Below are 24,913 nucleotides of genomic sequence, written 5' to 3'. Positions count from 1 at the left end.
ACTTATAATTGCCAAGCGGTACAAGCGCTAGTCCTACACAGTAGTTACATCTAATTTTGGTACCCGAAACGCTTCATCTGCCAGATTGGATGGACATACCAGGAATTGGGATCCTTGGCGGTTCGTTAAAGGGGGACTTTATACTTACTGCATGTTTTGACGCCGCCCAGCACCATACTTGGCGACTGTTTGTTGCCCTCGGCGAAGGAGGAAGTTCTCGGACGACCGCTCATCGTAACGACTGTGATGCCTCTGCTGCTGGTGCTTTGCTTCAGGTGCTCCTCGTTTGCACTTAACCCTTTCCTTTGGCCTGGCTTGTGCTTGATGCTGAATTGATAATGTCAACTAATTAATTGTCAGCTGGCTGGCTTCGATTGGCGTGGTTGCCGATATTGCTGCGATTTCGGTATTTCAGTTTTATGTTATTTGTTTTTTTGTTTTATTATTGCCACTACAAAAAAACGAGAATGTCAAAAAAATCACGTTTACAGCTTCTTCATCGGCTGCTGCGTTTTTTTACTACACTGCAAGGCCATTGGCATGCAGCAGTGTTGTTTGAGTATTTTTTGCGAGAAATCAACTTTAGTTCTTTATTTCCGGTTTTCTATCCAATCGCACAAACTCCTCAAGGGCTTAACAATTGTAATTGTAACTGTTCATTGGCTGCAATTATTCAAATTATTATTTAATTAGCAAGGTATTTTACAATGCATCAGAATAACCAACGAAAAAAAAACAAAAAAATCACACAACAAAAACTTATTGCCAGGAATTTAAAATCTCAATTTATTTGTATGGGTTAATGGCTTAATTATCCTAATCTTTATCTTTATATTAAAAACGTTGCTTTTGCGTTTTCCGTTTTGTTTTCGAATGTTTTTTGTGGGGAATTGTTAGTGTATTTTACCGATTCATTCACACACACACACATGCATTTTGTTCGAATTCGCGGTTTTTTGTTTAATTTTGTTAGACTTTTTCATAGTTGCACAACGGCTTTTGTTCTTTTGTTTATTTGCTCGAGTTTATTTTGTATGTTTTTAAATACACAAAGTTCTCAGTCCACTTGAAAAATCGGCTCCTTTTCCCATTGGCAGCTCTTCAGAGAGGTGCGAAAGAGACGGCCGCAACTGCAGTCTGAAACAAGAGGGAGAAAGAGAAATTGGCAGTTAGTTGTGTTGTAAATTACAAGTAAATGGGCTAACAAATGGCCCCCTTCCCCCTCCCCTTTCTGCACCCCCACCCACCTAACCCACGGTGTCAACCAAATAAATTGCCCCGCAATTTGCAAACAGATGTTAATCAAAGCTGCAACAGCCGGCTGGTCAAAAGTCCGTTTCAGCCAAGAGAACCGAGAAAACCTCTGAAAGCCAAACAAACTGGGGTGGTCAGCCTGGTGGGCAAAGGTTAGGGCGTGGCCAACCCGTGGGTTGCAGTGACCCACTTGCAGTGACCAATATCCGTACCACACACACGGCAACTGATCTGATTGAAAACTCTGCACCAACAAGTGGAAAACCCTTTTTCCGGCATTTCCCAGATGGGCATCCCTAATGTAATCCTGTCGCACAAATAAGCCACAATAGTATGGCATGGTATAGCTGCAGGTCTGAGCGGCACAAATCCATTACCACCCCTCCACCACCCTCCTCCTCCTCTCCCTCGAGACCTTCGACAAAGTGTCCTGCAGCTGGACAAAAGAGAACGAGGGAGAAAGCGAGAGAACGAGGGAGAGAGAGCGAGAGAGTGAGACTGCCCGCCTGACAATGACACCATTTAATTTGAAATAGATCAACGGCAAGGGCGCCGGCGAGGGGCGGCGAGAAAGGGCGTGGCGGAGGGGGAGGGGGGTGGTTGGAGCCACCAATTTATGACTTTCCGCCACGCGAGCGTCCAAGCTGCATGCAATAAATTCAAGTACAACAAATTCAAGTACATACAACAAAGGACAAGCGAGTAAGTAGACTTCGGGGCAGCCAAAGGAGGGATTCTTCTGTGTAAGGATGAAAATGAATTTTCCAAACGATTTCCATTGGAAATAGACAATAGAGTAGAAAATAGAGTATGGGCCGCAAAGGTCGTTGTTAAAAATGCAAGTGGCCCGCTGCAAAAGGGCATAAATAATAGGCGCAGAGTGTAAATAGAAAGAGCCAAATTGCAGTGCGGGGTTGTGGCTATGGAAAGGGGTCAAAGGGCAGCGCAGAGTGTATGAGAGAGCGAGAGAGAGAGAATGAGACGAGGAAGAGAGAGGGAATTAGTGGCGACACACCGACGATGACAACGAGGACGCTTCGTAGGTTTCATTTTCGTGGCTGTCGTCATGCGACTGCCGCGCCATTTGACCCACAAAACCAAACGCCGCAGCGTCGAAGAGGTTTTCCAATTTCCCACCTCCCCAGGTTTTCCACATTTGTGGTAAGTCGCCATCTCATTTCCATTCATTCAATTAGCTCGCTCGACTTACTTGGCCAAAATCGTACCAAAAACTTTATTTAGTCGCGCCACAGAGGGGCGAAGGTCACTGGACCTGTCCCCTGCGAATTGCGTGTTCGGCCAAAGTAAATTCGCGCCAGCCATCGCAATTCGCGTAATTGATGTTGGACCAAGGACCAAGAACCAGAACTTCAATGGACAATAATGAAAAGGGCTCAAAGTGGACAATCATATATTTAATAAGCCCAATAAAACGAACACAAATTGCTCAGCTGATCGCATAGATGCAACAAACTAGTGACTGTGGGGCATGTACATAAATATCAAAGCAACTACACAGCGTCATCGCCATCTGTATTTGACACAATGATGCCAAGGGGGGGAGAGGGGCGAGGGGCCTTTATAAATTATCGATCCGAGGGGTCAGAGGGCAGAAGAGGACCCTTTTGTGAGCATTGCGGCTGCCTGGCAACCCAAAAAAGATGACTAAATACACAAACAAAATCAAGGAAATATAAGGAAAGTAAGGAGAACAGAAAAATCAATGCACACCCAAGGGGTGTGATGTTTGCGGGTGTGTGTGCCTGTGTGTGTGTGTGGCCGCACTCTAGAAAGTATGCTATGGCATTCTAGCAGCAAACACTTCTGCACCACACACCCACACACACACCCACCCACCGCCTACAAAAGCGAATCCATCAAGGTTAAAAGCGTCAAGGCAAACATTTTGGCAGCACCAGAAGACGAGCGGCAAAGGGGGGAAAGCGGGGGCGGAACGAGCTGGTGACGAAGGCCACCTCTTCGAATTTTTTTACTTTTCTCATGCCAAGCTGGAAACTGAGTCAGAACATCAAATTAATATTGTACAGCGCTGATGATATAAAATTGCCACAAATTGTGCACACTTTTTCTGACAGTGCTTTTCTCAGACATTTGATGTTTTTCGGCCGGATTCGATTTACCAAAGCCGTTTAACTGTTGGCAGTTCAATAACTGCCTTGATGTCCCTTAATTGAATTTAAAATGAAGCTCTGCCGTGTAGACGACTTTTTCTTACCCTTTCGCAAATGCTGTGTGATTGATTTTCGCCTGCATTCGTGAGTTTCGCAGAAAGTGTCGCCGATGGTGATTATTTTTGGCAAAAGGGGCGGGATTCGCTGGGTCCAAACGCCGCCTTCGCACAAAAGTCGCGAACGCGTCATAATTTTCCCACTGCCTACCGCTTTTCTCCGCCTTTTCCTTTTCATTTTCATTTGCTGATTGCCGGCTATTTTCGCGTGCTTTTCACACGTATTTTTAGTTGATTTTATTTATTGATACACGCGCCACACACAACCAAAGAAACGTTCGAATTGAGCGTATAAACTGCCATTGGTTGGCGGCTTCTTTCTATTTTCCTCAGTTGGTTTTGTCACATTTTTTAGCCACCCGAATACAGGTTAAGTTATTGTTTTTCAGTTCAAGGGGAAAGCCCCATTTTCGGAACACGCAAAATCGATTTTATTTTACTTATTTAGTTCGAAACAGTAGTTCAAGCTAAAATAATATGCTCTCAAGCCTTTGAGGGAAAATTTTGATGAATATTGCTAGGTTTGTGTGATAAGCACTTGTTTTTGAGCACTTCTAAACTATAAACATACTTGCTTTAAGAAACTTGTGTTAGGAAATGTTTGTTCACTTTGAGAACTGACCACTTCAAACATACATAGTTGTTAAAGAGTATTTCTGGTACGTCTATCTACTGATGGACGGATCTACCTATTCGCATTTGTAATACCTGTCGGCTCAATTATTTCGCAGTCATTTCTATATATTGCCTCTCTTTAGCCAGTATCAATGGACGAACCCAGTAACAATATCAAATAATGATATACACATTGTACTTTCATATAGATTCAAGCAACAAAGAACCCAATCACAATCTTATCGTTTCAACGCCCTAGTATGTGATGTGTTTGTATGGGGAGTTTAAAATCTTTTTGGTTTTTTTTACTTTATTCCATTGTTTCGAAATAATTTGAAAACAATAACAAGAACACTGAGGCATTTCCACTTCGATGGTATCAGCAGATAGCGAAAATTGTTTATAGATTACTTTGAAGGCGATTTTTCATTAGGGCTCCATTAGTTGTAGCTCTACGCCTTTACCACCTATATATAAACAAATGAACTGAAAGGGCTTTTGGAAAGTCCTTCTAATAGAGTAAATATTCCGCTACCCAACTTACTTTCTTTCGGTTGTTAAGTGACATTTTCTATGACGTAGTAGGAAAATTATAACGCACTCAAAAAAAAAAAAAAAAGTGGGGGGTTTTCAGATTGGAAGTGGTTTCCAGGTATTCGGCTGCCGGCTCAATGAAAAGAAGAAAATGCAGCACCCACGCACACACACACGCTTGGGAGAGCAACGCACGTGACACACACACACAATTACGTAATGCTAATCAGCTGATTTTTACCACTATAAACCAGTTTCTGCAACTAAAATAGGTATTTGAAAATAAAGTAAGTCAAACCGCTCGACTGAGAAGCGAGCATAATTGTGAAAAGCGTGGAAAACGGCGGCGCGAAAATTTGCATTGATTTTGAGCCCGCTGCTGGCAGAATTCGACTGACGAACCAAACGAGAAAAGCAGAGGAAAACTGAGAGAGAGAGAGTCCGGGGAAAATGCCCAGAAACTGGCGAAAAGAGAGCGTGATAGAGTTTCAGAGAGAGCGAGAGACGGAGAGAGAGCAGTTACAGGAGCGCAGCAAGGACGTCGCCGTCGACGGCGCAGCGACTGAGACGCTACGCAACTAGTGCTGCTCCCCCACCGCTTTGCAACACTGCTTGTCAAAGCCAAAAACTGCCACTGCAATCGATAGCCGACTGCAAAATGATGTCAGCCCTTCCACCTTCGCGCCAAAAAGCTCAGTGGCCAACTATAGCCGAAATCAACTAAGTTGGCTAAGCAGCAGATACGGTCCATACTTATCCTGTAACGAACTAGGCTTCTTGGCAAGCAGTTGGCTAAATGACCGCAAAGCCAACACCAAATACAGGTTTATATGCACATGAACTTATTATTCAGCTCGCCGTTTCGCGGCCAATTCTGACATTCTAATCAAAAGCGATCATTTCAAATGGAAAGCGAATCTTAATAGTGCTCACATCTTAAGTGCCGATCCTACAAATGCGACGTCTTTATAACTCTGCAGAAAAAAAAAAGGAACAAAAAAACGATGACGAATAACGAATAATCGATAAGACGTTGGCCGCGTGCATGCTGTGTACAAAGTATCGGAATGTCACGCGCAGGCGAAGGACATCGTCACGTACACGCAAACACACACTGCACAAGTGTTGCCACCGCAACACAAGACCACGCGCAAGTGTGTGTGACAGGGAAACAGCTGGGCCAGAAATGTGCTACTTGAAAAGTCCTTCATTTGTCGCTCCGTGTGTTTATATCGGCCCTGCAATTTTTCCGCAATCTGGATTCGCTCACGTGGGAGGAGTTCAGTTGCCAGGTGAGCGTGTTGCGGCACGTGCACAGGAAGTTGACAACTCTGGCATGGAATTGCACATGTGAGCGTGCCCCTTCTGCAGGGTTCGTGGGCGTTGGTGTGCATGTGCCTGGTCACGCAAGAGGGGCGGTGTGGGGTGCGGGTGGGCGGATCTTCTGCCCTCGCACAGCGTGCAGCGTCTCTCGCCCTCGCTCTCCTACTCACTGTCTTCCACTCTCTCTCTCTGTATCTCTCACTCTCTCTTTCTAGGCCCACCCTTGCACCGTGCAGGCTGACATTTATTGCGAAAGCATTTTCCCCCAAGAGGGGGAAACCTCAAAAACACTGCGCAACCAGAAACTGAAAAATAAAAACAGTCCTCACTATTGAGGATGGTTATGACAGTTTAGTTTTTGTATTAAAATTGGCAATCCACAATGTAAATGATACCAGCAGCAAAGAATTCATTGATATTCTACACTTGTTTTGAACTGCAAAGTGTTGACTATCGGTCTTTGTTGCCAACTCAGGCGACTTAGCCACGCTTGCACACTGAAAATAAAATAGAACGAACAACAGGCCAGAACAGCCACAAGTACCCGATCACACGCATGTTTTTTTTTTTTTTTTTTTTAAATGTTTATTTGCTGTCGTCATTTTCAATGTCACTTTCAGTGCAAACGTTGCACTTTGCAGTCAAATTAATGATATACGATCCGATGATACAAGCAGCAGCGAGCTCACAACAACAACAGAAACAGCAAACAGCAACACAAAGAGGTTTTTGCACCAATTTCGTCTTATTTAATTTAAATTCCTTTGACCGGCAGGCAGGGCAGACTGCTGTTGCTAATTTCATGGAAACGTCGCCATAGACGCCGCAACTCTCTGGCACAGTGCGTCAGAAGTAAACACAGTGGGGACACCTTCAGATGCACTGCGTAATGCGTCGACTGTCAGTGGCAGGATTACAGATAGAATATTTCAGTAGTGTGGAGCATGGGTTACCTGGAGATGTGGCAAATGTAGCGAGCTGTTACGTGCATATCTGTCACTGCTCAATCAATTATCATCCGCATGAGTAATGTAACACCGATCGGAAAAACCAATTGACGCACTAAGTGCACCGATATCTCGCAGTGCATAGCTACCCTTATCACTTATCACTTGACTTAGTAATGAAACATATGTACTCTAAGCTAGCTAATCTAATATTGCAGACCCAACAGTCTAAGCATAAGTCTAAAATATACATATGTAGTGGGTAATTTGAAGTTGAACTATCTACTGTTTAGGGATCATGGCTTTGTGGTTATATTTATAAGCGAATGGCAAAGCACTAGTACTACTGAGTTTTTATGTTTTTTGAAACGAAACTATGTTAGAATGGAATGGAGATGGATGTACTTGTTGTCTACTTACTTGCAATTCAGTTCCACTGTGCGCCGGCTGCGCAGTCGACGTCGACGCAGGCGTAGAGGCGCAGTTCGGCTGCAGTTTCGATTCGTTTTCGTTTCGATTCGTTTTTCGCGTGTGTGTTTGTTTGCTTTCTGCAACAATTTCTTTATTTACTTTCTTGTTACTTTGGTTTCATTTGTTATTTTGTATCAATTCAATTCGCTGGCTTGCAACACTCGAAAAAAAATTTATTAGATTATTGAAGCACGCACACCCACACAGGCACACACATACCCGCGCAGAGAGAGACACGCGACACACACACACACACACGTACACTTGTTCACCACAGCGGAGGTTCTGGGCAGAGACGCTAGCAGCGACGGCAGCGGGTGTGCTTGTGTAACGCAATTTCCTTGCCTTTCGGTGTGTGCGTGTGTGCAATGTACTACAAAAAATAAATCGCAATTTTCCAGTATTCATTTCTCTAGAATTTCCACCATTTCCTCAGCAAATCAAACGCACACACAACAAAAAAAAAGAACACGCATGGGGTGAAAAAAAATAGGAACGGAACGCACGCTCACATACATACACACACACACAGTCACATTCAACGCAGGCACACGTCGAGAGAGCGGTGCTCATGAGCACTTATTTCGAAAAATTATTAATATTATGTTCGCCTTTTGTGTTTTTGCGCTTTCATGTATACGTTTCTCTTGGCTTCCTCGCTTTTCGTGACATTTTCATGCGTTTCATTTTTCGACTGCTTTCTTTTACTCAACACACACACAAACACGCTCTGCTGCTTTTTTTCGTCTTTTGCTACACCTTGCTTCCGTATATATGTATATATATATATGTACCTTTCACACTCGCTTCGCACAAAAAAAAGTGTGGGGCGAATAGTGGGAGAACTCCCGTATGCGCTGGGTCACTTGTTTGTTAATTTTTGGCACTATTTAGTAGCTGCGAGTTTCGCCAAATGGCTTCTATTTTACTTTTCGAGTTTTTTACTTACAACAAAAGATCTGTATATTTTTTTAGTCCGACTGTAAAGTGTTACCGTGCGGAGGAATCGCAAAAAACTACCAACAAGAGACAAGCGCAATACGGTCACAAATACCAGAAATGCCATTTAATACTGAAATCTACCACGCTGTTATCGAGTGTAATCGAATGCAAGTGTTTCGACCGTTGAAAATGGTTTCAGTATCACTAAAGATTGAATTTTGTTTAATTGCAAAGCATGTATTGTATTTTATATCCAAATGTGATATAACATTTAATATTTATCTTCTTAAAATTTCATTAAAATGCATACACATAATTTCCATTTAAAACCGAAATAAAATAGAAAAACCGTATCAATTTCAATACAAATTTTTTCGAGGAAAACCTTTTTCTTTTATTGGAACCAGCAAAAACGACATCCACTTCCCTTTAATAATAGGTTTTTTTTTGTTTTACCATTATATAACATATTGCCCTATAATTCATTTAATATTTATAAATATTGTATAACGTATATATGCGTCGTAAAATCTTGGAAAAAGTTCAACATCTTATAAGTACGCGAAATTAAAAAAAAACACACACTCGGAAAATACGGCTTAAGGATTACGAATACGAATACCAAAACGAAAACGGGTGCGGTATCGAGACATTTCTAATACGGATAAAAGGATAGGATTATGGTTTACTTTCTGTTATTGGGAGTGTATCTTTTTAAGTGTCTTTTGGCCAACAACAACGAACACAAGGCGCCTGCAATTGTGGTTTAATAGGGTATCTGATTCTGGTAGTACTGAATCATGTCGTAGGTACGCGTGCGGAAGTTCTGATACGAGTTTCGGATGACAGCCAGCATGTGGGCGGCTGCCTCCTTGTTGTTCTTGGTGGCCACGAATCGCTGCCGCAGCAGATTGATCGTCTGGCCGCGGAAGCACGGCAGTCCAGTGTCCAGCATCAGGGATACCAGCGACACGATCGCGTTCTGGTACGGACGAACGGCGAGGAAGGCCTGCACGCACAGCTCGCAGAACCATTTGAAGGCCGGCGAGTCCATCTTGCCGCCCATGATCATGACCATTTCGTCGGTGAGCTTCATGTCCGGCTCGAAGCCGATGTTACCACCTGGCGAGGACTCGAACATAAAGCCGAAATCTGCAAGTGAATCGATGTTAGGCCTTAAATATGCCAGCTCGCGTGCGGCTCACCTATGTGTATGATGTGGCCATCCTTGTCGATCATGATGTTGCCGTTGTGGCGATCCTTGATCTGGAGCAGATAGCCGATCAGCGAGTAGGCCGCCATGGACTTGACAAAGTTGGCGCGCGCCGCCTGGAACTCCTTGGAGCTCTCGTCGCCGTACTGATGCTGGAAATACTCGGACAGTCCACTGTCGGTCTGCCGGCCGAGCTGATCCCGCGACTTGGCATTCGGCACGCACTCGATTACGCCACACTGGAATCGGGCAAAAAGGATTAGGGATCCGGTCATGGGTAGTGTGGAGGACTTACCCCTGGAGCGGTGGCCACAACGCGGTAGGGGAACAGGAAGAGGTCGAGTCCCACCTGCTGGAAGATGTTCTTGAAGATGGTGATCACCTGGAGGGCCAGCATGTCCTGGCGCACATCGTCGCCCACCTTGAAAATGGCTGCCTGCCAGGACTCCACGCCCAGCGTCATCTTGGCATCCTCCTGCGAGTTCTGTAACCAAACCGAAAGAAGCCTAAGAATGGTGTTGAAGGCATTTGGGAAGGATCAGCCGTACCGGATTATTGGACACCTCCATGGCGCGCGTCTCCAACTCGGTGATGCCGCAACGATACACCCGGAATCTGGCCAAATACGGCGCCTTGGCCGCACTTTGCATGGGCGTGCCGCTGCTGTAGTCGATGTCCAGCACCATAGCCTCCGGATTGGAGGGCAGGTAGCAGCCGCTCTGCACCTTGATCCTGCTGAGCGCCGCCAGGCATGCGTTCTTCCGCTCAATGCCCTTGGCAAACGAGCGAATCTCACCAGAGACGGCCGTTATCTTGCCAAAGAAGTCGAATTCGCGCTCGTAGAATCTCTTGGCGGCGCCCGAGAACGATGCGATAATACTTTGCGACAGCTGATCCAGTGCCTCGTACAGATTGGGATCCCTGTGCTGCTGATCCTCGTCCATGTACATGTTCGTCTGCATGTTCCAGATCAGCTGGTGTGCCACAATCTGCGATCGTCGCGAGATATTCTTGATGAACTCCACCACATAGCCCATGGTGTCGTGGCGCAGTGCTTGGACCAGTTGCGGGATGTACGGCAGCACCGATTCCGCCGGATACGAGGAAAGTGTCTTTACAGCGTACTGAGCTGTGAGTGGATGCGATGGGTATTGGCGCGAGAAGTAGGCGAGCGCTTGGATGGGCGTCACTGGCGACCAGGACAGTATGTACACCAGATCCGGGCTCTCCAGCAGCAGGTTCTTGGTGGTGCACAGGTACTTGAGCGCCTCGGGTATGTGGCACACCGCTATGGGATCGGAGCAGACCAGCCGCGACACCTCCTCATCAATGATCTCCGCGTTCTTGATCCGCTGCGGTAGGAAGACAGCCAGCGCCGGGTTGTAGCACCAGGCGAGACGGGCATAGTCGCGCCAAACGTTCGGCTTGTACGGCCGATTGCGCCATTCTGTGATCTGTTCCTCGCCTGGAAAGGGAATGGGGCAAGCGATTAGGATGTGGACTAGAGGTGGCAGCAAACCCAACTCACCTGGCACTGTAAGATCCGGCAGACTGTTGGGATTGTACCAGGTAATAAGGAACTCGAGCTCGACGGCCAGCAGCTCAAGGATCAGGCTGCGCTTCTTCATGTAGTCCTTGTCGTACGAATCCTTCTGATACTGCAGCCGTTTGGAGCGATTCGATCGCTTCGACAGGGTGGACGTGGAGTGCGGAATGGTGTTGTACCAGCCACTGCTGCTCCCACCGCCTGCAGCACCCATGCCCACCGCATTGCCACTGGCACTCATGGAGCGCGTGTAGTCGTTGACCAGGCCACTGCCACTGATCAAGGAAGCCGTTTCCGGATTATTTCGCACGGCCAGCATTTGGGTGGAGCTCACCGAGGCATTTGTCAAATCGTAGTCACCCACTTCGGAGGTCACCAGATGCTTCTTCTCGCTGCGCATCGTCTGCCAAAACTTCAACAATATCATTATGTCCTCCAGCAGCTGCTCCCTGCTTTGATTCGGACATGTGGGTGGTCCGCAGAAGTAGTCCAGTGCGTTCGTGTATATCCGCTCGCGGAGAATATTTCGGGAGAGGGATTTGGGAATGGTATTGCCCTGCAGCAGCGATAAGCCACACTGCAGCAGCTTGAAGCGACAGCCAACGGTGGACACCTGGCGATTCTGTTTGCTATTTTTGAGAATGGGAAGACATCGGTGCAGCAGAAGACAGAACATCTCCACCTTGTCCCTGTTGCAATACTTGGCTGTGTCCACCATTTCGGAGAGCAACTGCAGCCAAATCAGATGCGGAGCGATCAGTATGGGCTTGCTGACCAGCTTGCAGCCCTCATAGGCGGCCAGTGGATTGGTGACCTCCGTTTCCCACGCAAACAAGCCCATGCGCTTCTCGAATGTCGTCTGCCAGGCGCTGACCATCTCCTGGATGAAGCACAGCTCCAGATCCTGGCGGGCGGTCAGTACCCATTGCCAGCACTCCACGGCGGTCTCCATCGCCGATTCGGTGAACAGCTCCAGCTGCGAACTGGCCACCGCATGCAGCAGCTTTCTGCTTATCTCCGAGCATATGATCAGGTAGGCAGTGGCCCGCCAAAGGGCGCCGCGATGACGAGCATCGCTCTTCTCGGCACACGCCTCCCACACATCGCTGACCAGCCGGTCGGCCAAGCCGGCCTTGTCCTTCTCACTGAGTACGGATAACAAGCCACTGATCTCGCCGGCGTATTTGCTTCGCAGGCACAGGACCGATACGAATCTCGGCGTGTCGGAGTTCACGCAGCTCGGCCGCTTGCTCATGTTTCCCGTGAGCAGGGCGCTGCTGCTGACCACCGAATCGAATGCCAGCGCCAGTCCACTGTGGTGAGCCAGCACGGGCGTGGGTATCTGGTTGGGATACTCCTGTAGGTGCGACCGCGTGGATCGCGGCGCCCACTTCATGGCTTCATTCACAATGCCCTGGCAGCGATCGGCGAAGTCCTTGAGGCGCAGCTCTCGCGCCGGCAGCGAGTCCATCAACTGCAGTGTGTAGGGCGTGGAGACCACACGCAAGGTGGGCGTCTCCTCGTTGGGATCCAGGCTCAGAGAGTACGCCAGCAATTGGAGGATGTCCAGCATGCACCACAGCACCCGGCGATTCCACAGCAAATGCGGGAAACGATCAACCAGAAAGGATAGGTACTGATCGGCCACCACCTGAATGGGCTTGTGGATGTGGTTGAAGTAGACCAGCAGCAGGGTGGCCTGCGACTCCAGCACCTTCTCACGGATCTCGTCGTGGGCGTACAGCACATTACGGAACTTCTCGAAGACCTGGTCGGCAACGCTGTAATAAAGGCATAGTTAGACACACGCACACACTGCAGCATTAAACGCAGCAAGCCTACCACTTGACGCACTGCCAGATGCCCGTCTTGTCCCGCTGAAGAGCCGTGTCACAGAGGTAGCTCATGATCGGCTCCAGGCTCGGCTCATCCGCATTCTCCACGCGCAGCATCTCCAGCCAGTAAACACTTAGCAGGTACGTGCACTGCGCAAAGGAGAGCTTATTGATGGCGGTGGCCACATTGTCGGACGAGTGCTCCAGAAGCACCAGAATCTGACTGCGCAGCTCGTTCACCGAGTCACTCTTGATGGCCAGCGTGTAGTTGAGCTCCCGCATGTCGGACTTGTGGGCGGTCTGCGAGATGAGCAGCGGCGACTTGGCCGCTATCTGCTGCACACCCTGGTACCAATCCGCTGGCCAAAGGCGGGCGTTGGTGAAGCCCATTACGACGCAGTAGGCCCAGAAGTCCTTGAATAGCTTGTGCAGACGCTGGCGGGGATTCTTGATCGGCGGCAGGCGGCGCACCAGTACCGCAATCACCGGTATCAGCATGCCCAGATTACCAGCACGTGAGCTGGCCTTCTGGGCGCCCGGTGTATTGTCGTAGCTGCGCTCGCCATCCAAGCCGATCTGGACGAACAGCTCCAGCAGCTTGCCCAGCAGCTCCAGCATCTCCGCATCCCCTTGGATATTGGCCGCAATATTGCCCAGCGCATTGACCACCGCATCCGAAACGTGATGGAATTGCTTCCTATGCTCCGGATCCGAGGTGTACGCCAACGAGGCCGATTGCACTGTGACGCGCGAGAACATCTTCATGATCTCGTCGAAGACATGCGTTTCGCACTGCGAAATGATCATGCAGCCCAGCTGATCCACTATGAGGGCATTCTGCTCCGACGGCACCTTGCAGAAGCGCTGGATGAAGAACTGTAGGATGTTCTGTGTGGTCTTCGAAGTGTCCTTGAGCGCGACGGCCACGTGGCCCAGCATCACAATGATGTTCAGGCTGACCAGATTGGATTTGTGGCACTCGCCTTGGGATTCACTGAAATAGACAGCGGATGAATCAATTACTTCGATGTATATACATATATTATGCTGGATATGCATTCGCACCCACCTGCCGGACTTTTCGGCCGTGAAGAGCCGATTGGACACGTTGGCCACCAGGGCGGGCACACAGAACTGGTCCAGGGTGTGGGCAGCCCTCAGGGCGATCGACAGATTCTCGATGGCCGCATCGCGTAGTGACTCGAATGCAGCGTGACCACTTCGCCCGGTGCCGCTGCCCGGCAGCTTTTGATTATCCCCGTAGATGACGACCGCCGTCCGCGAGTCCGAGTGCTGGACGGCGATCTTGAAGGGCGTCAGTTCCTTCTCCTTCTTCTGCTGGGCCAGCGATTGCATGGCGTGGTCGTGAAGCTTGCCCAGAATGGGACTGGGCGCCACAAGGAAGTCGCGCAGATACGAGATCGAGGTGCCAGCAATGTTGGGAAACTTGTGGGCCAGCTTGCCCAGACCCTCCAGGCAAACCATCAGCAGCGGCATGTGGTCCATCACGATCTTGTGGCTGAGCTCCAGGTTCAGCTTCTGCGACAGTCGACCGCACAGCTTGTCCGCCTCTGTTTGGGATCAGTTGCAAGTTTGAATTACTACACAGCGATGGCAGCGTTTGGCAGTTTGCAAACAAGGGAACGAGGGAACGAGGAACAGAAAGAGGATCGGGAGAAAGTGGTGGTGGATCTGTTGCAGCATGCAGCGAACGTTGGCCAGGCAATTAACAATAAACCACAAAACCGACGTATTGAGTAGTAGTCCAGTTAAGAGGGAAGCCACGATAACAAAAGCCAATTAATCAAATTGTACCGAAACGAAAGTGTTGTTCTCAATTGGAGTATTAGTATCAAGCTCTTTCGAATGGTTTCCCCCCTTAACGATCAGTTTTGTGGGTGCAAGAATCGAAACTATTGGGGATTACACTGCTCTTGACCTTTCTTCAATAAAAATTGCAAGCCATTCTGCAGGGATGGCACATTATAGTCGACGTCAACTGAACCATATTCCGGGTTCCGGCCACCAAAAATCAAAATTAATACAAAAAAACTATAAGAAACTAAAAGAAATTAAGGCAAATAACTAAAACTTACTGAGGAAAGAGAGAGAGGGGCCGAATCTGCACCGAGAAACAATAGCATGTCAAACATAAATGCCCAACCCAAAATGGCCAAAACAACAAATACATTCGATGGACAATAAAATGGATGTTCAACGCCAGGAGCAAGTTGCTCCTGCTCCTGTACCCTCGTAAATAGTCTCATTTGCAACAGAACGATGTGCATCTCAGTGGATGGCTGGAGTGAATGGAATGATCGCTATGATCGGAATGGTGAGCTATGAAGCATGGCACTTGGGCGTCTAACTTTCTCCGTCTATTCTGGCATTCAAGCTACTTCCCTCCCTCTCTCTTTCGATCTGTTTTGCCAATGAGTTACTGCTTAGATTGCCAATTGCATTTGCATTTGCATTTGCTTTAATGCCGTAGCGTTGAGCTGGAAATTGAAGATCGGTTTGCTCCACGGAGAGGATGTGCGCTTACCCGTTTCGTCGCGTATGGCCCAAACCAGCAGGTCGACACACGCCGCATTGGCCATCACATTGACCTTGTACTTGTTGACCACAGCGATGCCGTTCTCCTCGCGTCGCTCCCGCTCCTGATCCTGCTGCTTGTTCTGCAGCTCCGTCTGTCCGTTGAGGAAGAGCCGTTTCACAAACTCCTGCACGTCCTTGGTGAACGGGGTGGGCAGATCCACCTGATGCTGCAGCAACTCCCTGAGCAAGGTAACCAGTACCAGGTTCAGCGTTTCCGAGAAGCTCTTGTAGCAATAGCCCTTGATTTGGTGCAGCGAAAATATATCGCTAGCCTGTTCGTCGAGATGTTCCAGCGTGTCCTTGGTTAGCAGCTTCTTGGACACCGCGAATATGGTCTGCAGATGCTGGATGGGAAACGGAGGCACTCGATACAGGGGTCGTGGGCCGCCTTTCGTCGGCGATTCGCAGACGCGCATGTTGGGGAATTGGTTGAAGCTGGAGCCGTAACGCGTGAAGAAGTGCGTCCGTGGATCGTACGGCACCGAAAAGTAGCTATGCAGCAAGGGCTTGCTGGGCTTGCCGCCCGCGGTCCGCTGCCGTCCATCGTCGTAGCTGGCGTTCTGGGCCTGCGCCAGACTGCCGGACATGGAGCGCGGTATGATGGGTCGGAAGTGATGGGTGGCAGCCAGCCGCTCGCTGCTGCTGAAGGAGCCGCCGCAGGTGCCGCTGGCACTGCTGCTCGAGCCGGTGCCGTCGCGGCCACCGCTCTTCTGGATGGGCAGCAGCTCGGGCGGGAAAATGCGGCACAGCAGGGGAGGATCGTTGCTGGCATAGCGACCCATCGATCGGGCCAGGCCGAACAACAGCGGCACCGTGGCCTTGCACAGGATAATGGGCGGCGGCGCCGAGCTACTGTCCCTGCTGGACTTGACTATGTTGGCCAGCGCGCTCAGCGTTTCCACCTGGTTGAGGATGATCTCCTCGCGGGACTCCGGACATTTGGCCGCTATGTCCGACAGCAGGGTGTTCAAGCAGAAGCTAAACTTCTCCGCCGACGGTATGCGAAGGCCTGCAAGAACGGCGATGGGAAAACCAGCATTACCCATCTGTGTGGCACTCAGGTGACTAGCAAGCGTGGCTAGCAAGGACTTACGTTCGACTTTGTTGCTCCGGGCATCGTCAATCCAGACGGCCTTGGGCAGGCACTTGGCCAGGCGCAGTAGATAGGGCACAATCTGGCCCTCGTGCTGGCAGCCGCCCTCCAGAAAGTAGATGCCCAGCGCAATTACGGCATCCTGGGCCCGTGTGTCCAGGCAAAACACTCCGGCGGCGTTCTCCTGCGGACAATACCGGAACAGGGTCTGCACCTGCGGGCGGTTAGCAAGAAGAAGCCATAGATTAGTCAGGAGTATCAAATGTCTCGGTGTCCTACACTTAATCATCTTAGAGCTTATGTGTATATGTACTCCTGCTCCAGCAGTTGCTAACTAATAGGTTCTGCTCAACTGAGAGTTGGTCACTGGCGACTAGCAGATGTCTAGATCTTACAGCACTCCTCTCATGACTGTCCGAATCGTCATGGCTCTCATGTGAGCAACAGCTGGAGATATGCTGCACTGTTGATATGTCTGCGGCGCTACTGTTTCGACATTCGAGTGGCACTTTCGCGAAGTTGGCTTAAGTGGGGCTCCTGCGAGTGGCAAAGCTGCCCCAGCAACCCACCATCACACCACCCCCTGAGCGCCCACGCATGTCTGTTTTATGGCCGCCGCTCAAGGTCAGTGCGAAAAGTCGATTGCCAGGGGGGCGCACACTGCTGGCTGGCAGTGTGGGGCATTGCGAGGCTGTGTGGCCGCGCGGACATGTACCTTATCCCAGGGAGTGGGCTGAATCCCCGCCAGAACGCGGGCCAGGCAGAGCACGGTGCGCTGGTAGGTGTATTTATCCGAGGCGGTCATCGTCATGGCGCCCGCTTCCGTTGCCGCTGCTCGGTGCTGCTCTAACTGGCGGCCACCTGCTCCTCCGTGCGTTCGTTCGTTGCGTTTCGCTTTGATTCGTTTTGGTTCAGTTGCTCGGTCGTCTGGGGCAATCGCGCTAGGCGTTCGTCATAATCGTGGCTCGCTCGCAAGAAATTAAATAAAACTATTTTTTATTTTACTTTTGCCAGTGTGACCGGCGCGCGCTTGCCAGCAAATGTGGCGTGCGCTGCGAAAAGCGCGAAAATGAGCCCTTTAACCCCTGTGGTGTTGCAAAATTTCAAATTAACCCCTGCGCACACCAAAGTACGTTACACATTCGAAAAGTTTTTCATCCAAAAGCAATCCTTTTATCTCACGCCAGTTTGAATATATCTAAGGGCTAAGGGGCAAAGCGCTTGAAAATGAAAGTGAAAAAGGCCCACTGGGCCATGTTCGCGATTACGGTGGCCATCATAATATGCTGCATGATCGCCATCACGGTGTTCGCCGGATTCAAGCACGAGGACGTCAAGTTCAAGACCATGCTGGTCAGCATGGTGATAGTGCTGATCTTCCAGTACCTGATCGCTGACCCAATCAAGTTCGTCATCCTCTCGCTTGACCGGGCACTATGGCCGCCGCGCATCTACATACCACCGCGAAATGACAAGGATGTGGGCGAGGAGACGGATGAGAAGCAGTACCGCATGGATTTCCTGAGGCAGCGCCTGCGCAGCCAGCGCTCCAATCTGGTGCTATCCTCGCGCTACCGGAACTACGCGCTCAACGAGCAGTACAAGATGATCGCCCTGGATGTGTTCACCTACGGCAAGTACTTCCTCTGCCTGATGTGTTTGGTGCTGGTGACGCGGGATCAAACTCTGTACCACAACACGCGCAGCATCACGGAGCTGTTCATGTTCAACCACACGGACTACACGGGCCTGCAGGAGGTGTACTTCCTCAACCAGCTCTTCGACTTCATCGAGTCCACCCTGGTGATTGCCTTCAACTCGAATGCCACCGATGGCAGCGCACCCGGCTGGGTGCATGCCGAGCAGTCGGTGCTCCTGGGCGTGATCCGGCTGCGCCAGCTGCGCGTCAGCAATCCGGAAATCGGCCTGGACGCACCAAAGTTCACCGAAATGCACTACATGCCCGACTGGCAGCTGCCCTACCGGAAGCTCCACTACTCCGACAAGTACTGGCGCATCTACGAGCCCTGGATACCCGTCAGGCTGAGCCTAGAGTTCCTGGACGCCGTGCTCATGAACTTCGACCACGTGGGCTCCCTCAACAGCTATCCGGAGCTGGCGGGCTACGTCAGCCTGCTGGCCAGGAGCGCGGCGAATAGCCAGAAGGTCAGTTACGCTCAGCTAACCAGCTCATCCATTGGCATATTAATGTGGTATGTGGTATATTTCCGCCAGGTCATAGACTACCTCATCGAGTACCACTGGCTGACCCTGAACACCTCGGCGGTGTTCATCGACTTTACGCTGTACAACGCGGACGTGAATCTGTTCAGCGTTTGCACGCTGCGCGTGGAGAAGACCCCCTTTGGCGGCATAGTGCCCGACGTGCAGGTGGACAGCGCCAAGCTGCTGGAGAACGTCGACCAGATGCCCTACACGGGGCTGGCGGCCCTGCTCATCTACGTGCTGGTCTTCATTCAGTTCTCGCAGACCTTGGCGGTCAAGTTGTGGTACGAGCCGCATCTGCTGAAGAGCATTTGGAACAAGCTGGACCTGTTCATCTTTCTGGTGAACGTGATGGTGATGGTGCTGGTGGTGATCCGCGAGTCCATGGTGGCCAGCATGATGAAGAAGGTCGAGGGCGCCAGCAAGATGGAGTTCATCGATTTCCGGCGTCCGTCGCGCCTGCATCAGTTCACCACGGTCACGATCGGCATATTGATTTGCATAACCACGCTGCGTTTGTGGCGTGTCCTGCAGTTCTCCAGTGTCTTCAAGCTGTTCACCCGGACGCTCTATTTGGCCTGGTCTGCGGTGGCCAGCACCGCGATAGCCATCGTTATATTCCTCATTGGCTTCTGCTTTGCCGTGGTCACCATCAATGGGAACAACAGCAGCAATTTCAACAACTTTGTCAAGAGCATGGTGATGTGCATGTGCTTCTCCTTCGGCTTCAGTGCCCAGGTGAAGCCATCGGAGCTGTTCCATGGCGGCAAGTGGCTGGGCATTCTGCTGTACGGCGTGCTGGCCTTCGTCATCATTGTGCTCCTGATAAACGTCTTTGTGTCCCTGATCAACGACTACTTCGCCGTGGCCAAGACCATTAGGGACTCTGAACAAGAGAATGGGATCAGTTTCTTTGAGTTTCTGCGAGTTGAGTTATCGGGCTGGTGTGGCTCTTTCCACAAGTTGCCCTGCTTTCACAGGAGTTACGACCGTAAGGGGCGTACGGTGGCGGAGAATGTGAGCTGGGAACTGGATTCCATGGACAGGAAGCGCTCGATGAGGCAGAGGCAGCGGCAGGGCTACTACCAAGTAGCTGGCCAAGAATCGGCCCAGGACGCCCTGCTGGCGTACACGGATCGCGGTGAGAAGATAGTCAACGTGGGCAATGTCCTCAGCGCCCAGCTCACCTTGCTCCGCATGATCCTCTTCGACGACGACGCTGATGGATGGCAGGGACAGCGGGCACAGCCGGAAGCGCCAGGTGCAGACCCAGGCAGTTCGCCATCGAAGAATAAGCGCCAGGATGAAGCCGAAGCCTAGAGATGATTGTGTTGCTTGTAAGATCTCAACTGTTGCAGTTTAATTAAGGTTCGTTTGAAAATTCATTGGCTTTGACTCGCTTCGCTGGTCAAATAAATTTCATATACAAAATCTCATCACAAATGGAATGCACTCTTTTCAAGCTTAATTAGCTTCCTGTGTCTTAGCATAATGCAATGCTAACATGGTTCAGTGGATTGCATAAGTTACAGGGAATGAGCAACTGCATCGGCTCAAGGCTGGCAAGTTCATCAATGTACAAAGCTTTACACAATTAAAGTATAACTGGGGCAATAATACCTATACATCCACCACTTAAGTAAACTAATGTCGAACTAGTTGGGCTGCTTGAAGCACAAGCAGAGCTCTGTGGGCTAATCCGCCGGAATACTTCAGCTGGCAGCTGTGTTCACTAACTTAGTCTAAATCTATTTAGTCTTTGGCTCAAGCGTCGCATGGGCGGTGGTCTAGCCTTCGGTGGTAAATGGTGGTCCCTTTTTCGTGTCATCGCATCGCATCGCATCTCATCTCATCCCGCTCGCTTTTCAATGGTCCGCGGTGGTCTTCTTTGAAGGACGCTTGCGCAGTGCATCGGGCGATTCCCGCTTGCCACTGGCGGACTTTTTGACCAACACCAAATCATCGGCTTCCACATCGCTCAGTGTGTCTCCGCCCACGTCCGCAATGTCGGACTTATCACTGTAGGCGACCAGATCGTCGTCATCCCGTAGGCTGCTCGCTTTGGTGAGGATTACGCCGGGTTCGAGCGACTTCGTGAGACGGGCGTACTTGATTTGCATGCTGTGCAGCCACTTGGCGTCGGACCAGTGGTACCAGCTGAGCAGAAAGACGACCAGTATAAAGAACAGATTGGTGCTAATGGCTGGAAAGGAAATGGAAAGAAATAGGATTAGCGGGGGTTCGCTGTGGGCGATTCGGGAAGCTCAAGCGCCAACATACCCACTATGGCCGACAGCACTGGCCAGTTGAACATGATGTACCGCAGACCGGTAAAATCGGCGACTATGTGCAGCGTCACCGTGTAGAACTGAATCTTCTGCGAGTGTATCTCCACATAGACATCGGTAATGGGATGCTGTCGCTCCTCCAGGTAGCGCGAGAATATCTCAACCGGCACCTGCTGGAACTCCTCCTTCCAGCCGAGCACATAGAGCGGACTCAATGCCCATGTGGAGATCATGCGGATCAGGGGCGAGCGATAGCGCATCATGGCCGATCGACAGGAGTGGCCCCTCAGCATCGAATCGTAGTCCCTCATCTCGGCGCACACCATGAACATGCCCAGCTCCAGATTCTGCGGCGATTCCGGCATATCGATGTTCACGATCACCTTGTACGCCTGGCCAACCATCAGGAGCTGTTGCTTCTTCGTCAGCGAGACGTGGGCGTGCGGAAACGTGCAGGGCGTGCTGGTCTCCAAGCAGGTTCTGTGGGAATTCAGCGACATATGTGCATCAATTCACCTTTATGGCAGTGGGTACTAAGTCTACAGCGGCTAACTATGAATCAAACAACTTGACAACGGCGCGATAACAAATGTACTACGCTGCAATAGCCACCAATCGCACCAAATGGGCAGATTAGGTGTGTATTTATGGACTTAGCGGCCACCATTTAGATAGCCAGTGGTTACTGCCGATGGGCAGTAACAGGATATATCTGTAGTCTTTGCAACTCACTTGAACTGCATGTGGACGGGTCGGGTGTGCGACATGGCCGGCATGTACATATAGTAGAAGGCGGCGTACATGAAGACCGCCAGCCAGATGATGAGCACCACGGCGAAGGCGATCAGGCCCAGTCGGAGTACCAGCTCCCGCACCGTGCCCACCTTCTCGTCCGCCTTGCTGCGGACGCGATCGTAGACATTCCAGGTCAGATTCACGACCGGCCGGATGAGAAAGCGACGGCCCAGACCCAGTGGATCCAGGCAGAAGACGATGAAGCGCAGCAGGATGTTCATGGCGGCAGTGGAGCACTAGCTGCAACTGGGACTGAAATTAGCCAGGCCAAGTATTTTGTATTCGGTGCTATCAGCAGCGATTGCTTATCGTTTCCCGATGGCCCGCGATTTCCGATTCTCCACGATTCTCCACGATTCCCAATTTCCAAATGCCGATAGTGGTCACCACTCTCCCCGAGATTTGCATGGGCTCTATCGACTGATTCATATATGGCGCAATGGCTGTGATCCATCCATCCACGACGATCCCAGACGTTGTACCGGCTCAAAGGTCAGTGCCGAAACGATTTTGTTTCCAATTTTAAGGTTTCGTTTGCGGGGAAGTGATAGTGATAGAGTGCCAACCACACTGGCCAACACAGCGACGCCAGTCTTCGATTTGGGCAGAGAGCAATCTGCTGTTGTGAGCCACTGTCAGTTGCAGAAACTTTGGTCAACTTGTTGCGCAGTTTTGCTGCTCAGTGTAGCGGGTGCACTTATCGAACCGCTGTGCGCCGCTATCGTCTATCGATAAACACGACCGATACAAATCCATCCGATTGCGTTCATTGTTTGTACACTTTGCAGTATTAGCATTAGCGTAGGATTAAACGCATATTAGTTAAATACCGTGAGATTATTAAGGCGAACTGCCATTAGCACAGCCATTGCCATTGCCACTGCCACTGGGGATTGGATAAGCGAGAGGGGGAGAAGGAGACTCGGGTGAAATCAAGTGAAATCAATTGCACATAGAGTGCAGCTGAAGATACAGATACAGATAGAGGCCAAGGATGAGCAACTACCGTTATCAGGGTGGTGGCATCGGGGGCGTTGGCGTTGCCGGTGGGCGTGGCTACAGCGGCATCGAGGTGCACGAGGTGATGCATCCGCACCACTTCACATACGTGAGCCAGTGCGTCAAGTACATGATCTTCCTGCTGAACTTCGTGTTCTGGCTATTTGGCGGTCTCCTCCTGGGCATTGGTGTCTACGCCTTCAAGGACAAGTGGGAGGAGGCCAATGGGTCGGTGCGGCTGGAGAATTTCTACGATGTAATCCTCAACATCTCACTGGTAATGATACTGGCCGGCATGGTCATCTTTCTGGTCAGCTTCTCTGGCTGCTTGGGCGCCTTGCGTGAGAACACCTTCCTGCTGAAGTTCTACTCCATGTGCCTGCTGCTCTTCTTCTTGCTGGAGATGGCCATCGGTGAGTCACTGCTTAACTTGTCATACGCTACAGTAATGCCATCAACTTTCTCCCTCCATATCTCCATCTGCCAAACAGCCATCATCTGCTTCGTTTGCCCGCAGTACATGAACACCTTCCTGGAAAAGCAGTTCACGGACAAGATTATCCACTCGTACCGCGACGATCCCGACTTGCAGAACTTCATTGACTTTGCCCAACAGGAGTTCAAGTGCTGTGGCCTCAGTAATTCGGGCTACCAGGACTGGAGTGAGTTAATACACGATCCCTCATAAAAATGTAACAAGTCGTGTGCACTATTGTGTGTAAACTCATGCAGCAGGCATATCTTGAAGCAGGGAGTACCAATCGTTACATTTTTATCAGAAAAAAAACATGAACTGGTTGTAAATCCTAGATCTCATCCAAGGCCTCCCGGAACTTGAGTGGAATTCATACAGAAATTCGTATTAACAAGCCTCCTCATTGCAGGCAAAAACGAGTACTTCAACTGCAGCTCGCCGTCCGTGGAGAAGTGTGGAGTGCCCTACAGTTGCTGCATCAATGCCACCGATATATCCTCCGGCCTGGTGAACATCATGTGCGGCTACAGCGTCCAAGAGGCGCCGGTTCCGGAGGCCAGGAAACGCATTTGGACCAGCGGCTGCATAGAGATCGTTAGAGTTTGGGCCGAGCACAATCTGTACGTAATTGCCGGCAACGCACTGGGCATCGCTCTCATCCAACTGCTGGTCATCTACTTGGCCAAGACGCTGGAGGGACAAATCGAGCTGCAAAAGTCGCGTTGGCTGGCGTGAGATCCGGGACAGCCCGAGTTCTACGGGCCCTACAACCACACCTGAACCGCAACCACACACTCAGAATCCCTCGGTTTGCACGTCACTCGGACGGAGCGGACGGGCTGGTAGAAATGAAAAGTCAGAGAACGTAATGGAACTTAAACCCAGTAGTAAGCAGAATATTATAAATATGTAGACGTAAGCTCGAATAGTTATATGATAGTCTTAATGTAAGTGTGAGACTTATTTTTTCCCATTCCCCCTATTTGACTGAGATACAAAAACCCGTAAGACTTACTGAAGCATTTTTCACGGTGCAATACTTCTTTTTGAGTCCCTTTTTTAAAAGCCTAGGACACGATTTAAGTGCTTCATTGCCTATATTCTTCCAATATTTTGCGGAAGCTTTATTTTTGAACCCAAAGTATTATTTTCCTTTCTTCCACTTTTGTTGCAATCCACTGACTGGCTGTATATACTCGTACATAGATTTGTAAACTCATCTCAAAGCAAATAATTTTTCCCATCTCACACCGCCATATGTACATTATGTTTAGCTAGTGCATTAGTTGCTAAAAATCTCGATGCATTTATTTATATGTACGTTATTTGTAGGGAAGAGCAACCAACAAGACGCACAAATCTTGTATATCTATTAATCAAACAATTTCTGAATGTATTATTAATCTAGAGCCCTAGTACTGTAGATCTATGAAAATAAAACACAAAGTAATTCAAGAAATAAAACTTCATTCAACAAAGTCTACAATTAAAGTGAATGATACAATTTAAAA

The 24,913-nt window shown here is 49.8% G+C and overlaps 5 protein-coding genes across 13 annotated transcripts in view; 2 read left to right on the top strand and 3 right to left on the bottom strand.

Annotated features, from left to right (window-relative positions):
- Positions 1-8,444, bottom strand: part of LOC6555519 (protein kinase shaggy) — a 45,288-nt gene extending 36,844 nt beyond the window's left edge. The window contains exons 1-4 of one of the 7 annotated variants that reach the window (XM_026982166.1): positions 8,342-8,419; positions 7,342-7,469; positions 908-1,137; positions 149-663 (exon numbers count right to left, since the gene is read on the bottom strand). In XM_026982166.1, coding sequence (XP_026837967.1) covers positions 149-233 — 85 coding nt within the window. In that variant the 5' untranslated portion in view covers positions 234-663; positions 908-1,137; positions 7,342-7,469; positions 8,342-8,419. The other 6 variants (XM_026982164.1, XM_026982162.1, XM_026982165.1 and 3 more) reach the window with 6 other exon arrangements.
- Positions 8,445-8,708: 264 nt separating this feature from the next.
- LOC6555517 (phosphatidylinositol 4-kinase alpha) lies at positions 8,709-17,689 on the bottom strand. 2 transcript variants are annotated; one of them, XM_015153336.2, is made up of 11 exons: positions 17,335-17,689; positions 16,620-16,833; positions 15,474-16,535; positions 14,868-14,927; positions 13,998-14,499; positions 12,936-13,922; positions 11,076-12,874; positions 10,096-11,012; positions 9,843-10,031; positions 9,540-9,786; positions 8,709-9,486 (listed from the first exon to the last, which is right to left on the bottom strand). In XM_015153336.2, exons 1-11 carry the CDS (start codon positions 17,428-17,430, stop codon positions 9,101-9,103), a joined length of 6,459 nt encoding a protein of 2,152 aa, XP_015008822.1. In that variant the 5' UTR covers positions 17,431-17,689; the 3' UTR covers positions 8,709-9,100. The 2 variants fall into 2 exon arrangements, with proteins under 2 accessions (XP_015008822.1, XP_001982675.1); XM_001982639.3 differs by lacking the exon at positions 14,868-14,927.
- Positions 17,651-20,185, top strand: LOC6555516 (polycystin-2). 2 transcript variants are annotated; one of them, XM_026982600.1, is made up of 3 exons: positions 17,651-18,785; positions 18,855-19,934; positions 20,028-20,185. In XM_026982600.1, the coding sequence occupies exons 1-3, from the start codon at positions 17,847-17,849 to the stop codon at positions 20,163-20,165; spliced, it is 2,157 nt and encodes a 718-aa protein (XP_026838401.1). In that variant the 5' UTR covers positions 17,651-17,846; the 3' UTR covers positions 20,166-20,185. The 2 variants fall into 2 exon arrangements, with proteins under 2 accessions (XP_026838401.1, XP_001982674.1); XM_001982638.3 differs by having other exon boundaries at positions 18,855-20,185.
- On the bottom strand, positions 20,184-22,149 carry LOC6555515 (seipin). The gene is made up of 3 exons (XM_001982637.3): positions 21,866-22,149; positions 21,126-21,613; positions 20,184-21,048 (listed from the first exon to the last, which is right to left on the bottom strand). The coding sequence occupies exons 1-3, from the start codon at positions 22,147-22,149 to the stop codon at positions 20,711-20,713; spliced, it is 1,110 nt and encodes a 369-aa protein (XP_001982673.1). The 3' UTR covers positions 20,184-20,710.
- A 129-nt stretch (positions 22,150-22,278) lies between these two features.
- Positions 22,279-24,861, top strand: LOC6555514 (tetraspanin-33). The gene is made up of 3 exons (XM_026982601.1): positions 22,279-23,340; positions 23,419-23,589; positions 23,812-24,861. Exons 1-3 carry the CDS (start codon positions 22,923-22,925, stop codon positions 24,135-24,137), a joined length of 915 nt encoding a protein of 304 aa, XP_026838402.1. The 5' UTR covers positions 22,279-22,922; the 3' UTR covers positions 24,138-24,861.
- The last annotated feature ends 52 nt before the right edge of the window (positions 24,862-24,913 follow it).

Source organism: Drosophila erecta, unplaced genomic scaffold, assembly GCF_003286155.1.
Source record: "Drosophila erecta strain 14021-0224.00,06,07 unplaced genomic scaffold, DereRS2 tig00000126-arrow-pilon, whole genome shotgun sequence".
NCBI lineage: Eukaryota > Metazoa > Arthropoda > Insecta > Diptera > Drosophilidae > Drosophila > Drosophila erecta.
Note: the sequence above shows the minus strand (reverse complement) of the source record. Positions and strands in the feature narration are given on the sequence as shown.